This window comes from Diachasmimorpha longicaudata, chromosome 7 (assembly GCF_034640455.1).
Source record: "Diachasmimorpha longicaudata isolate KC_UGA_2023 chromosome 7, iyDiaLong2, whole genome shotgun sequence".
Taxonomy (NCBI): Eukaryota; Metazoa; Arthropoda; class Insecta; order Hymenoptera; family Braconidae; genus Diachasmimorpha; species Diachasmimorpha longicaudata.
In genome coordinates, this window is record NC_087231.1 from 9,582,687 (window position 1) to 9,597,475 (window position 14,789).

General features: G+C 41.0%; 2 protein-coding genes across 2 annotated transcripts; both read left to right on the forward strand.

Annotated features, from left to right (window-relative positions):
• The first annotated feature begins 80 nt into the window (after nt 1–80).
• LOC135164615 (major facilitator superfamily domain-containing protein 12-like) lies at nt 81–2,758 on the forward strand. Its single transcript, XM_064125134.1, has 7 exons — nt 81–895; nt 1,009–1,216; nt 1,295–1,503; nt 1,605–1,964; nt 2,056–2,206; nt 2,296–2,426; nt 2,506–2,758. Exons 1-7 carry the CDS (start codon nt 589–591, stop codon nt 2,619–2,621), a joined length of 1,482 nt encoding a protein of 493 aa, XP_063981204.1. The 5' UTR covers nt 81–588; the 3' UTR covers nt 2,622–2,758.
• A 134-nt stretch (nt 2,759–2,892) lies between these two features.
• Nucleotides 2,893–11,897, forward strand: LOC135164788 (uncharacterized). Its single transcript, XM_064125459.1, has 21 exons — nt 2,893–3,501; nt 3,589–3,720; nt 3,910–4,964; nt 5,042–5,280; nt 5,360–5,462; nt 5,701–5,818; nt 6,217–6,293; nt 6,359–6,779; nt 7,158–7,161; nt 7,226–7,526; nt 7,586–7,906; nt 7,988–8,669; nt 8,745–8,896; nt 8,964–9,109; nt 9,172–9,280; nt 9,376–9,638; nt 9,819–9,929; nt 10,019–10,132; nt 11,143–11,371; nt 11,474–11,589; nt 11,664–11,897. Exons 1-21 carry the CDS (start codon nt 3,308–3,310, stop codon nt 11,775–11,777), a joined length of 5,001 nt encoding a protein of 1,666 aa, XP_063981529.1. The 5' UTR covers nt 2,893–3,307; the 3' UTR covers nt 11,778–11,897.
• Nucleotides 11,898–14,789: the final 2,892 nt, after the last annotated feature.

Genomic DNA, 14,789 nt, shown 5'->3' on the forward strand with positions numbered 1-14,789 from the left:
AGTCGCTGCATAACAGTTAATTTATCATATAGCCAACAATTTAAAAAAAAAGAGCAGACTTTTTTTTATTACTTAAAGATAAAAATATGAGGATTTTGTTGGTTATTAAAAACTACGAGATAACTGATCTGAGTCTCCTGGCGAAACAATATTTATGTTATTTTGAACTTCGAGGACAATTGAGGTTAGGTTTCCCTCCGTAACAGCACATGTCACATGCTGAAATCACCAACTTGTGGAGGTGAATCAGCTATACACTGATATGAAAATAGTGGATCACGAGTCCATCCTCGGAGTTTGATCTCATCGGTGACACACGTTACAAGTGTCAGAAATGCAGTAACAACAAAGAAGACGGTCTATTGTTATCCTTTATTTTATTTTTAATTCACACATTGTTGGCGATTTTGGAGTACGATGACGTTAACTATTGTATAAACAATAAGAACCGAGGAAAACAAGTGTGTATTCAGCCATTGGGAGTTATAATTGTCGTTAAAACGTCATGACAGTTGTGTGAGAGGTTAAGATACCTCCAGAATAGTTGCAATCAGTTATCCCGGATTCAGACGAGAAAAAGTGAACACGATGGACGGAAGGACGAATTCAGTGGAAAATGACTACACGGAGATTGTCCAACGTCTTCCAAGAAAACAAAAATTGGCATATGGAGTTGGACATATACTTAATGATATTTGTGCTTCTATGTGGTTCACATACTTGATTGTTTTTTTTCATTATGTACTTGGATTCGATCCTGTGTTCTCGGGATTGATTTTATTTATTGGCCAAATTGCTGATGCTTTTGCAACGCCCTTTGTCGGACTCCAGTCTGACAAAGATGACGATTTCTGGCTGTGTAGGTATGGACGGAGGAAAACCTGGCATTTACTCGGTAACTATTAATTATATTTCGTGGAAATGAAATAAGAGACGTGGAGAAAATATTTTAGGACTTGAGGAGTAAATTCTGATTTCAGACATGATCATGAACTTGTCCTTTTGCAGGAACCTTCTGTGTGCTGTTCTCCTTCCCATTTATATTCTCAAAGTGTATTAATTGTGAATATGCAGAACATTGGGCCCAGTTGGTCTATTATGCGGCCTTTGTTATTATTTTTCAATTCGGCTGGGCTTCCGTGCAAATATCACACTTGTCCTTAATCCCAGACTTGACTCCTACCGAGCACGAGAGGACAGAGCTGACTGCGATCAGGTAGGGACTCATAAAAAAAATTATATCGGACATTCCTGGGCCATTAGTTTTAACGACCTTTCCATTGCCTTTTTACAGATACATGTTTTCAGTATTCGCAAACATATTTGTTTACGTCGTTTTTTGGGCGGTATTACATATCACTAGTGACGATGCAGGAAATCAGCAAATAAACACAAATGATGCACCAAAGTTTCAAAATATCGTTTTAATTGGAATAACGATTGGGTCGATAACTTCGATAATGTTTCACATGTTCGTTAGGGAAGTTCAGCATTCACCAACAGGTAAGGTCGACTAGAAGGTTGATCAGAGTTTTCGTTTCCCTTAAAAAAAAATCAATTTTTTTCTTCTTCAAGATACGACAATCAATTGATTTTTTTTTCAGGTCCACTGAGAAGGGACCTGAGGCCCGCTTCGTCATTCCTCAAGGACCCTAAATTCTACCAGGTGGCCTCGGTCTATATGGCATGCAGATTATTTGTTAATATAGGACAAACTTACATGCCTCTCTATCTTCACGAGAGTCTGTTGATGCCAGCCACTTCCCTGGCTGTGATACCGCTGATCATGTTTATGAGTAGTTTTAAATGGTCCCTGGTCATTGGAAGACTCAATACGAAATTGGGTCGAAAGTGGGCGTATCTGATCGGTGTGATTCAGGGCCTAGCAGCCTGTATCTGGATATACTTGGGTCACGGCGAATTTTATACTCATTATGCAATTTATCCAGTGGGACTTCTATTGGGTAATTGATGATCAATAATTTCTAATGAAATTGATAATAATTAGGTGGGAAAACTCGATCAGATTGAGATCCCCAAATATTTTTATTATAGGTGGTGGAGGATCTGTGATGTTGGTTACTAGCCTTGGTGTAACAGCCGACCTAATTGGTCCGAATACCGAATCCGGAGCGTTTGTATATGGTGCTATGAGTTTCACCGACAAACTGTGTAATGGAATCGCTGTTATGGTTATTCAGTATACGTGAGTAACACTATAGATATTGGTCTATATGAAAGAGGTTCACTTTGCATTTGTGTCGCTCTCTGATTTTGGTATTGTATTACGTCTAGAAAACGTTGTGCAGTTGGTTGTCCTACCTATTACCGAGACGTTCTGAGCTTCGTCTGCGGTGGAGCTGCAATTTTCTCGGCCATAATGATATTTAATATTAAACAAGGCAGTGGAAATAGTGAAATCGAAAGTACGTCAATAATTTACACGCAACCTACTGATTTTCATTGAGTTTATAACACAAAACTCATTGCGAAATTTTGGTACAGGTACTCCGGAGTATACTACGCTGGCAGCAGAGCCCAGCTTCGAAACAGATGTCGAGATAGCCCCTACCCATGTAACTTCTCCTAATCCAGAGGGTGATAGCAATTCTCGACAATAAGTGAATCCACTACAAAGAATAATTGAATCTGCATCTAATATCACCTTAGATTGCTATCCATTGGAAACAACATCACATTATTTAAATGGAAAAGATATAATTTTCGATAAAAAAGTATTTGAAAAATCAGGAATGAATCTTGAAAATTAATTAATGACCCTCCGAACACCCTCCGAAATACATTAAAAATTTATTGGGATTAGAAGACAGGACAAGAGATTCCAGCTCTATCAGGTTTAAAAGAAATTTCATTCAGTTTTCATCTTTAAAATTATAACTCTTTCAAAAGTAAGTTTTAAGAATTAGTCTAATGAAGGATTTTTACTACCATCTATAAAGAAGATCCATGGGGATGAAGGAATTGCGTGTGGCTGTTGGTACGGTGCCTGTCCCTCCTCAGCACGGATGACCCTGCCACACGCGATTCACGTACCAGTCTCTGGTTACGGATTCCCTCCACCCAGTGTTCAGTTGACTCGGTTGACTTGGAGAAGCCCACCCACCCCGTCAAAGAACCCCACTACCCTCAAGGATTCCCCAGGAACGACTCACTGTGCGTTTCACCTTACGTTCACATCCCTTGTTTCTTCATCTACTCCCTCTACCCCTCTCAATCGATTCAGGTGAGCTGGCGAGCTTATATGTAAGAGCGTCAATGCCTGCTTCATTGGCATTATGCTAACGGAATGCTAACGACGAGCAACTACCCTCGACGATGCCGCACAGGTGGTACATCCGTTACCGGTGTCTCCACGTCCCCAGGTACTCTGCTTACACGACCAAAATTACCACTCAGGCCTTACGTCAAACCGAGGGGCACCCACATTTTCTCACACATCGAAAATGCACCCTTTGGTAGACCCAAGCGATTCAGAGTCCGGTGAGTAATACATTGTATTGATTTTTTTTCTTCGAGTACGTGTAAGTTAATTTGTACTGTAGTTCATTTGAGGTTTTTTCTGCCCAGGAAAATGAGCTCGGTGCAGAAGATGGATCTTGGAAAGAAGAAGATACCTGACTACACGGAGACAGCTTATAGAGAAGCTGTATCAAAGCTCAAGTATCTTTTGGCTGAGTCTTACACGCCGAGATCAACAGGGTATGTACTGCATTACATTATTTAACTCTCTTGTTCCCAAATGGAAATTTTGGAATGTCGTCTTTTTAATTCTCTGATTTGGGTTTTATTTCTTACAAGCTGTTATTAAAAAAATCTCGAAAATTATCGATCACTTTCCCTCTCGCTGCATCGCAAGCGTTCGTTAAAAACTGGTTATATCTACTCCAGTAAAATTCACCGTGAAAGAGGTATCTACCGTCGCAGCGCTCTCCGCCTGCACGAGTCCGCGGAAGACACGGACGATCGAAGTGCCGTGAGCGAGTGTATCTCATCCCCCGAAAAAGTTCGCCTGCCAGCATCGATCCTAACTGCCGAAGACTCCCAACTTACGCCCCGGGAGCTTACCTCCTTCATAATGCGTCAAGAACAGTATATCGAGCAATTGGAGCAAGAGTCACGCTACTGCAAAGACGAGTTGAAGAACCTCCTCGGTAAAATTCGCGAAGTAGTAGCTGAGAACGAAGCACTTCACGATAAAAATAAAACAGGGCTGCTGAAAGCCTTCCTAACAGAGTACGAAAGTTGCGATGAGGTGAAACGACTGGAGGGTAAATCCCTGCCGTCGACAGAACTCGAAGTACACTCCAGCCCGGGAAAGAAGATGAAATTGCAAAGGATGGACGGACCTGCGATAATGTATGAGTCCAGGATCAGCGAACTAGAGGCGCAATTAACGCAGGCGAAAATCGAGCTTAAGAAAGCACTGGAGGACAAAACATCGAGTCTCAAAAGATCGGACACTGGCTCCTCCAGTCCAGAGACAGTCGTCCAGTTAGAGCAGGTGATGCGAGAGAAACGAGAGACAAATTCTAAACTCGATGAAACTCTGAAGAGTCTTCAGGCAGCTCGTGAGAGGGAGACTGAAGCCAGCCAGAAGGCAAAACGGGCGATGGACTCTGCCCAGCAGGCGGAGTTCGAGAAGAGTCAGGCGGAGGCCGAGATCAGGAGGCTGAAGGACGAGTTGGAGAGACAGCGGGAGAAGATCAGAGAAGCCACGCAGGATGCCTGCAGGAGGCTGGCGGAGGAGAGACACCAGGTGGAGAGGAGGTATGGGCATCAGATGGAGCAGCTCTCCGCTGATGTCGCGACGCACTGGGACGCTGCATCCAAATCCCAGCTGGAGATTGAGAAGCAACGCCGGGAGATCTCGGACCTCAAGAGGGAATTGACTCAGAAGCAGGCGGTGATTGAGGATCTCAAGAAGGAAATGCTGTCGAAAACTTGTGAGCAAATGTTTCAGTGGTATTCTTCAATAGCAATTTAATTTATTTCCTTTCCAAAAATTGCTGTTCGTCTTTAGCAAGCCTCCAGAGCGACTTGACTCAACTCTCAGCAGAGAAAGATGCAGTTGAGCAAGAACTTGCCACAGCGAAACTGGGGACTGAGAGGAGCGAACGTCATGCTCGTCAAGAGCAGAGTCGTTGGCAAACAGAAATCAATTCTTACAAGCAAAGAATCGAGAGAGCCGATGCTGACATCGTCCATTGTCGGCGGGAGAACCTGCGGCTGTCCGAGCAGATTGCTTCATTGGAGAAAGAGGTGTATGAATATTACTTTCACATAATTGGAAGACTGAAAACCGTGCTCTTCCTTTAGCGCTAATACATTTTCTCTTCAGTTAAATATGTCGAGAATTATACACGTGGAGACAACTGCAACTCCCAGGAAAGATAAAGACAAGGACGTGACATCGATGATAATGGATATGGAGGGCAAACACGGTGAGAAACTATCGATTGTTGCCTGTGTTGGGTATATTGTCTTTGAAATAAACAAAATTGTTCACTCTAAAACCAGTAGCTGAATATCAAATGCATTATGCATTGGAGAATTACGGTTGGAATTGTGTGGGAAATCGGCATGTTGACACTATGCCTAGCATGGGCTGTAAATTCAATTAAATGAGATTGATAAAAGAAAAAAAAAACAAAATGGGTAACTCAATTCAATGTTCATTAGCTGCTCAAGTGGGTGGTCTTGAAGACGCTCTCAGCAATCAAGCAAAGCTCATTTCTCAACTGACTGCCGAATGCCAATCTCTCACACAGCGTTTGGAAGCTAACAACCACACGCACAAGTAATTATTATTTTTGCTGGGCGAAATAAAAATACTCATTTGATTTATGCCAATTCATTCATCCTATCGCACTAGAAAATTTAGATAATTTCTTTGGTACGAAAACATCGAGGAAAATAAATTGAGAAAATCTGTGTTGACAGAGGATGCTGTCGAGACGACTGACGGAGTGATTGACTTGAGGACTTCGCCCTCGAAAAAGAAGCGCACCGTCAAGGTCGATCTTAAACTTAAAATAAATCCGAAAAAAAAATCGGTGGTAGTTAAACCCTCGGTGGCACCTCTATCAGCACAGTAATAGCTTGATGAATTTTAGAGAAAATTATGGTTCATGTACGTTTGTGAAAACTTTCAGTTGGTTTATTTCATCGGTAAATAAATTTGTATTTGTTTGTTAGGGAAGAGATGGCCCGGTTACAAAGCAACATAGAGTATTTAACGAGTAAATTCCGGGATACGCTTGAAAATCCGAAAGGTATGAATAGATATTCAATTTGAATGCCCACCTACTGTCAATGGATTTCAACGTTCAATTTATAGGAAGACTATCGTCAAGCCCTGAATCAGGTGCAGACTCTGGTAAACAATCTCATAAACCTGCAATTGAAGAAATACAGGCCCATGATACTCATCCCTACCCAGCAGCATCTGACGATACTTACACCCATAGTTACCCGAATCCCCAACAAAAAACTGAGGAGATGGATCAGGCCGGTTACCAGGATCCTCAGAACTACGAAAATTACCCAGCAGAATATTCCACCCAGGATTACAGTCAGTATGAGCAGTACGATCCATCAGCGTATCAACAGTCTGCCGAGGGGACTCAAGGGCAGACCGATGAGGGTATTTACGATGGTAGTCAACAATATGAGCATTATGGAAATAATAATTATCTCGACAATCAACAGGTTCCCCATGAACAACAGTATGTTGAGTCCAATCCAGACGATAGTGTTGCGTAATTCTAGGGGGAGAATCCAATTTTCAGTAGATTTTTATTTCAGGCACTTCATAACTTGATGTATCAATCACTCACTATGAAATAAAAAATAAAAATGACCATTACGCAAATGTCTACATCTTATGTATGTTTTTTCCTCATGTACTGTTTGTTGTTTATTCTATTCTATTGAGTTTATTGAGATTTGGTTTTATTTTGACAAGTTACGTCAAATTTCGTCATCATCTCTAATAAAGATATTTCCAAATTTTTTAAACTGTGCACTGATGGCGCGCATTGGCGCGTGGTTCCTTAGCGTAGCATAAAGATGGCGGCACAAGTATAGTTCCAAGATAACAGAGAATTGCATATTGGAGCTCATTGTTTTTGTCCAAGTGCAGTACACTAATAAGAAAACATGTGCATAATTATGCATTTTTTACGGAGTAACTAGGTTTGGATAGTATACAATGCCAGATTTATTTGATCTCGCAAATTTAATAAAGAATGTGGGTGTCGACGCTGTCAAAATAAAACAGGAGCCCGGACTGCCGGAGAAATCATCGAATGAAATTTTAACAGAATTATTTAGTACTTTTGATGCCGAAGATCTAAACAATTCACAGGAGGCTCAGGATGACGATTCCGATGGAGTTGACAAATCGAAGAAGAGAAAAAAAAAGAGTAAGAAGAAGCATAAACACAAGGAAAAAAAACACAGGAAGAGAGAGAGAAGTGGCAGTGACAGTGAGGCCGAGCAAGATGGTAAGTCAATGATTCATTTATTTTGGAATACCTCCCTTAAACAATTGTTTCACCAATAGGAATAAAAAAGAAGAAAAAACACAAGAAAAAATTGAAACGCAAGAGAGATTCAGGCTTGGCTGGCATGTCAGATTCAGACGAATCGGCTCTTAAAATGAAGAAAGGCCTCTCGTCCTTGAGTGCAGCAACAGAAAATGATGAGACAACAGCTGAGACAATGTTGGACCTGGTGCAGAAAATGGTGAAAAAAGATCCGGACGCAGAAGTACCTGACAATGGCTGTGATCCAAAAAATGGCAAGCCTGAGAACCTGAAATTACGATCAGCAATGCAGAGCCTTGACAATAATTTTGATGACCCTATGGTTCCCAGATTACTTGGTACACCAATCTTCAATCACCTTCTCATTTTTCATTACCCTCACTTGTTTTCATAATGTAATATCCTCTTAAATTTTCCAGAAAAATCCGATCAGCCATTGAAGCCAAAAATTCTGATCAAAGACTTGAAGAACAGTGTTGTTTACAACGAAACGGTGAAGGAAGTGGAGAATATCGAGAAGGAGAAGGCAGCCCGAGTAGAGGACGGGGAGATATCAGACAGTGACGAGGACAACAGAACCCCAACACTGAGTCCAACTCCCCCTCCTGATGCATTCGATCTATCCGACAGTCCATCGTCAAGCAGAAAGTCGAAATACCAAAGAGAAGTTAGTCCCGGTCCGTCAACAACAAAGGATCTTCGATATATTCTGAAGAAGAAGGAGAAGATCAAGAAATTGGAGAGTCGGAGAAGTTCTCGAAATGAGAATGAGTCTCATGATATAAATAAGGATTTACATGGCAAAAGTTCGAGGAGCAGAGACAGTAAAAAGAGAAGCAGAGACAGTTCTTCGAAGGATCGAAAAGAGTCGGATTCAGGGGTCTATTATGGGAGCAGACGAGATCGTAGTCGTGGGAGGGAGAGCACGAGGACTAGGAGTTCTGAGAGGAGACACAGAGACAGGAGCTCTGAGAGAAGATCTACGATGAGTAGAGACAGAAACAGATACAACTCTGATAATTTCGGTAGTAGTCGAAGCAGGAGTGTCGAAAAACATCGGGATAGGTACACAAGGGGTCGAAGCAGAAGCAAAGAAAGAAAGTTCGTATCGGTTATTATCAATAGTTGTTGAGTGAATGATTAAATCATTGCAAGTGCCATTTCTACTGCTTTCAGGGAACGAATTGAAATTGACAAGAAGAAGCTGCTGGAAATAGCAAGACGAAATGCTATAAATATGATCAAACGAGGTACTTTGCCTCTGGCACAACAGGACAAAGCCATTGCTGCCATTCAGGCTGGTGGAAAAACTGTTGATGAATTGATAGGTATAAATTATTATTTTTGATGATAAAAATTACGGTACAGTTCTCACCATATGTCTTTTGCCAATAGATTTTTGTAAATCTCTTTCAAAGTCTGAAGCCCTCGGTGAACTCTCGAGTGTGTCGTCCGATGAGGGTGGGAGTGAATCAGAAAAAGGATTTCATCATCCATTCTTGCTGAAGGAGCGACCTAATTCAATCATAATGAACATTCGAGTGAGTGGGGCAATTATTTTCTAATTTATCATCTCAATCAAATAAAATTTTTTTTTGGGTAGGACTCCAAACAAATTCCAACAAAAACCTTCCAAGAGAGGACAGCAGAGTCGTCGAATCAGCTGCGTCTTCAGTTCCCGGTGTCCAGTGGACAGCAACATCGCAGAAGTGGTGATTAAACCTTTTTCTTGAATCAGTCTTTGACTGAAAATTGGATACGATTAGAAGTAATTATGTAAGTTATTGTTGATGACCTGTTTATTTAGAAAATGAGTGGGTGGACGTGACCCCCACTCCACCAGCACCAGCACCCAAAAAATCAGAGCCAAAGAAGCAGTTCGTACCAGCCACAACTCCAGCTACTGAAGAGCCATTTGCAATACTTCCACCACATTCCACTGCTCATTCAAAATCCGATGAACCATCAGCTCCTGAACCAACAGTGGCTCCTTTGATAGGGCCAGTTGTTCCACCAGGTATCCTGCCAGGAGTGCAGAAGATTGGAGTTTTTCCTCAAGCTACAATGGAAGTACGTAATTAAAAAAAAAATACTTATAATAATTGCAGCAATATTTTTATTCTCAATCCTTCCGCTCAAATAGATCATCTCGGAAACAAATTTCACTGCAAGAAAATCCTTACTTCTTCTACTGATGGTTTTTTGGATTAAAAAAATAATTGAAAGCCTGCACTTGATCGATTTTTTCAGAATGTCGACATTGGAACGATAGTTTCCCAACGCTTGGCAGCAATGCGGAAACTCCGAGAGAATCCGAATGATGTCGAAGCCCTTAGTGAAATGTATCATGCACAGAGTGAGGTACACATTGGCCCTAATTACACCAACCCGTCCTCAGTCCAGAAATACCTTCCAAGATTGGGGTTTTAATTGAAACATAATATTTGCAGATGAGAAATTGGGCGGAGAGCAAGCAGATGCCAGGTCAATTCACTGGTAGCACTGGCGCCAGAGTTTTAACACCAGCTGAACTAACATCAGGTTATCAAGCGTGGGCTCGTAAGGTAATGTCCTCCAAAATATAAAAGCCCTCGCCCCTCATTTTCCCCCGAAATTTCAAACTCAGCGGATCTTCGCTACTCCCCTTTCAATGAACCATCTTGGCCTCAACTGGAATAAATTATCATGATCGGTTGTTTATAACAGATTTTCAGGTACAGTCTCGTTGACGGGACTGTGTCGTAGGCACAGACCACTTCTCAAGGGAGAGGTGGATTCTGTGCCTGCGCGGACACGGGAGTAACGTTGCCTCACGCGAAGAGAAAAGTTGCAGAAAAATTACCGAACATCTCATTTAATCGTGGAGCGGAATTTTTTAGATTTTTTTTTTCTGGAAAATCAAAACATTTTTCCTAGTGCTGCCAGAAATTATCTCACGAATATGAATGATAATTGTGCTCCACAATTTCGTACAGTAAAATTACTGTAAATTTACTGTGAATGTCTAGTACTTTTCATTCAACTTTTCTCTCCCGTCCATTAATAAGATTTTAGTGGCTTATCTGCGCCACGTATCACAAAGGGATCAATTTATCAGTCAATACTTCACATTAATAAGGATTATGGCGATGTGAGAGAGGAAAGAGGCAACGAACTCCTGTGAGATTACAGCTAACTATAATCAGCTTCTCATGATATAGGAAAACATAATGCCGATGATTATGGAAGCTGGAATACTTAGCTCTAGTCTGCATCCACCTGAGGATTTGTTACAGGCAATTATAAGCTCCATAGAAGAGACATCATCTGCTGCCTGATGTGATAGTTTATGATTATAAATCACTGTGGGTAAGTATGTAACTCCTTCTGGCAAATATTGTGATAAATTCTGATTGCTTTTCCGTCGTCATGTCCCATTCGAATTTCCATGTTTTTTTTTGGTAAAAAATGTCCATTCAATTTCAGTTTTCATTAAATATTTTTCGAGTTCTTTACTGTGGACTGCCAGAACGAGTGTAAAAGGTGTTTGTTGTTCAGGAATTTATGTATTTATTTATCGTGATATTGGGATTAGGATCAACTGACATCGGCACAGCCGGTCTCTGGAGGAATGGGAATGGCGTTACTGCAGAAGATGGGGTGGCGTCCTGGGGAGGGTTTGGGGAAGAATAAGGAGGGGACTCTTGTGCCATTGCAGCTGGAGGTTAAATTGGATAAGAGAGGACTCGTTTCGGATCAGGATATTGGGCTGAAACTTGGCAAAATGGCTAAACCCGTTGCACCTACAATTAAAACTCTTGAAGGTGCGTAATAGCTAATATTTAACATTTAGGCAACGTCGGGAATCGCGAATTGTACGAAATATTTTACCGTATGTAAAACAATAATTTTTTTTCCCTATTCAGGAAAACATCCGGTATCTCTACTTGGTGAATTCTGCTCCAAACGAAAATATGGGTCGCCTGTCTACGAGCTATGCTTCGAGTGTGGACCAGATCATAAAAAGAATTTCCTGTTCAAGGTAATGCATCGTTATCAAAGAGTTTAGTTTTACTAATTGTCTCATTATAATGTTATTTTTCTCGATCCATTAAGGTGATAGTGAATGGAATTGAGTACAAGCCGAGTGTCGCGAGTCCGAACAAGAAACAGGCGAAGGCTGAAGCGGCGCAGATCTGCTTGCAAACCCTTGGTCTCCTGTCAGCGTGATCTTTATAAAAGACATTCAGAGGTAATTGTAAATTGTATATTCTATATGTATTATAGATTTTCTGTCAATAGCGATGTCTTTCGCCTTGGGTTAATAAAGAGAAGAAAAAAATTTTTTACTGTGAAATCTCGTTCCCCCTCATTCTTTTACACGAAAACACTGATCTTAACGAATTATACCTCTTGGGACATGTAATTTGGCCGTTTGTATCGCACGTAAGTGGTCTCACCTAGATGAAGAATTTATGCCTCGACAGCACGTTTCAGGTTACCAAATGCCCTCTCAATTGTAGCGTATCGGATCTTATAAACGAGACTTCAAGACTTCATAACACTTGAATTGAATGAAAAAAAAATATTGCAGAAGTGTGGGAGATGCAATTGAGGCTCGTATCGTTCGAAGTGGAATTCCATCCATTCCAATATTCAATTTTGGAGCAAAAAAAAAATAATCTTTCAAAAATGGGAAAGTTATTTTTTCATTGCAGGTTTTCGACTAATTATTTGCAACGCCCCTCAGGATGAAATATACAAATTTAATATGGCGTATTTTTGACGTCGTAAGGTTGACTACTTCCAGACGTTCTAGCGTTAAACGAGTTAGACATGAGGCGTTTCCATCTCTGGGTGGGCCACCTGACCGCTCAGTAACCTCTGATGAGAGATTGATCCCGACATTTTCGAGGCCTACTGCCAAATTATGCCCAACATTTCCCAGAGGTGCGCATCTGCGAGCAAATTTTCTTTGATAATTCCTCCCGCACTGGGTGTTCCACAAAATCTCGTGGAAAATAAATCCTCCACGATTTCTCAATCACAAGAGATTCAAATTCTATTTTTATCGGGAGTGATGCAATAGCACCATCCAGAATGACATGGTAATAACAGAAATATCAGGCCAATATTGCCCATGAGGTAGTCTTCATTTTTCCCACTCATGTGTGCAATCGCACGGGATGAAAACACCCAGTCATCTCAATTGGCGTATACGTCATCGTAAATTCGTTTCAAGATCCGTGGAATGGTTTACCAATTTATTACATTGCAGCGGCATTAATGCATTTCGAGTGCCGCCTGCCTACGATTCTAAATGCCCTTAATGATAATTACAAGAAATAGAGCGAAACGGGAGACGAACAAGTGGAAAAATCCCCTCGGACTGCACATCGTATATCCATTTTATCCAATAAATTAGCAATAGCATTATTAAAAATTCATAAGATCATCTGAAAAACCTCATCGTCTTCCAAAAAATCGTTGCTGTCAACCGGGAAATGCTCCCAAGATTTCTAACAGATCTTGAGCAAAAAAAAATTTCTACGCAGAAAACGGTTCGATTTGGAAGCAAAAAAAAACGAGAAAGAAAGGAAAAAAATGCGTAACATTTCGGCATTGGACGTGGGCGTGCGGATGTCCCGGGGCCAAATTAGCGTGACGGCTACACGGGCATCGAGAGATAAGACATACAACTCTCAGGGCTATCAATACCGGACGCGTTAGTGTGTATAATCGGCCTTGAAAGAAATATATGTTGGGAAATACTCTTGTGAGAAGTAGCCATCCTTCTAACGGAGTCTTAATGAATTTTCGTCGACAGTTGATATGACATTCAGCCTCTGTGTCATATCACCAGAATGTAAACGGTATCGTCATGTGCCACTTTCTAAGACCTTTTCTTATCAATTCAATTTTCGGATAATGACGGAACGACTGGGCAACATTTCACATTTGTAAATTATTGAAATTACGGATGGGGTTGTAACGAATGGCAGTATTGTTGATTGCAGTGTTGGAAAGAATCTATAGATCAACCAGTTTAAATTGTAAGACGTATTTGGATGGGGGGGACAAGGGGGGTGAAGTGACCCCCGGGCGGACGAAATCATATCAGAGGAGAAAAGCAACTGCTCTTATTCACATTTTCCAATAAATTACAATTTAAACGTCTACGCGTCACAAACATGCGAAATCCATACGACTAAAATGCACTTCATTTGACTGTGGCAATTGCATAATGACGCACCGAAAATTATTGTACATTGGCTTGTGCACGAGTGGATATAGTATTCCTCTGCGGGGGATAATGCGAGTAAGTAGAGATCTCTCGTGTTGCTTCGAGGAGAAAAGAGAGATGGAAATAAAAATATGAAGGGACGACGGGCATTATCGTTTACGATGGAATAACAGCGATTACGGGTGTGTCTTGGCGTTCTGGAGAGGTCTACTATCTCGATTTTGACGCATTGTAGCAGCTGAGAAAATATGGGAGGCTTCATCCATTAGCCGCAGCGGAAAAAATCTCATTGTTTCAGGAGACTTTTTTTCTCATCTCCCGTGATGAATGAACCTCAGGTATTCGGGAAGAAAAATTTCTTAAAGAATGATTATTTTTCAAATTAATTTGAAATTTAAAAATTTCAACAGTCCTTTAGTTCATCCCAAAATTATTTGAAAAAGTTCTTAATCCTTGATGTTTTCACAGCATAATCATCTTGAAAATTGCATAGGTTCTGTGTTTCATGCACCTCGCCGGGGTGACCAGCAAGAGAGAGAGAGAGAGCGCGAGGGGGAAAGAAAAAAAAAATAAGGATAAATGGGTCCGAGGATTATGAGTGCATTACCTATAGATGGATGGACACGAGGAATGGGGTCTTCATATTGATTGACCGGTGAGTTTACGGCTCGTGCGTCAGTTATTGCTGATACTCCCCTCTTGTCTCTTGCATTTTACTCGGACACATCTTATCCCCATCATCATTTCGACCTCCATTATTGATACATGAATATATTTGTAAGGTCAGAATCGCCGGTTATCGATTGAATTTAAGTGACTAACATGATATCCTTATGATTATGATTTTTAATGCACTAGTTGAGCTTTTTATTATGAATTAATGCGCATCGCGATCTCGATATTAAGGGGTTGATGTGACATTTATTGCCGGCTGTTTCGAATTGGCCTTTTTTCTCTTCTCTGTTGGACGTTTAATTTTTTATGCTTTTGCGCGCCAA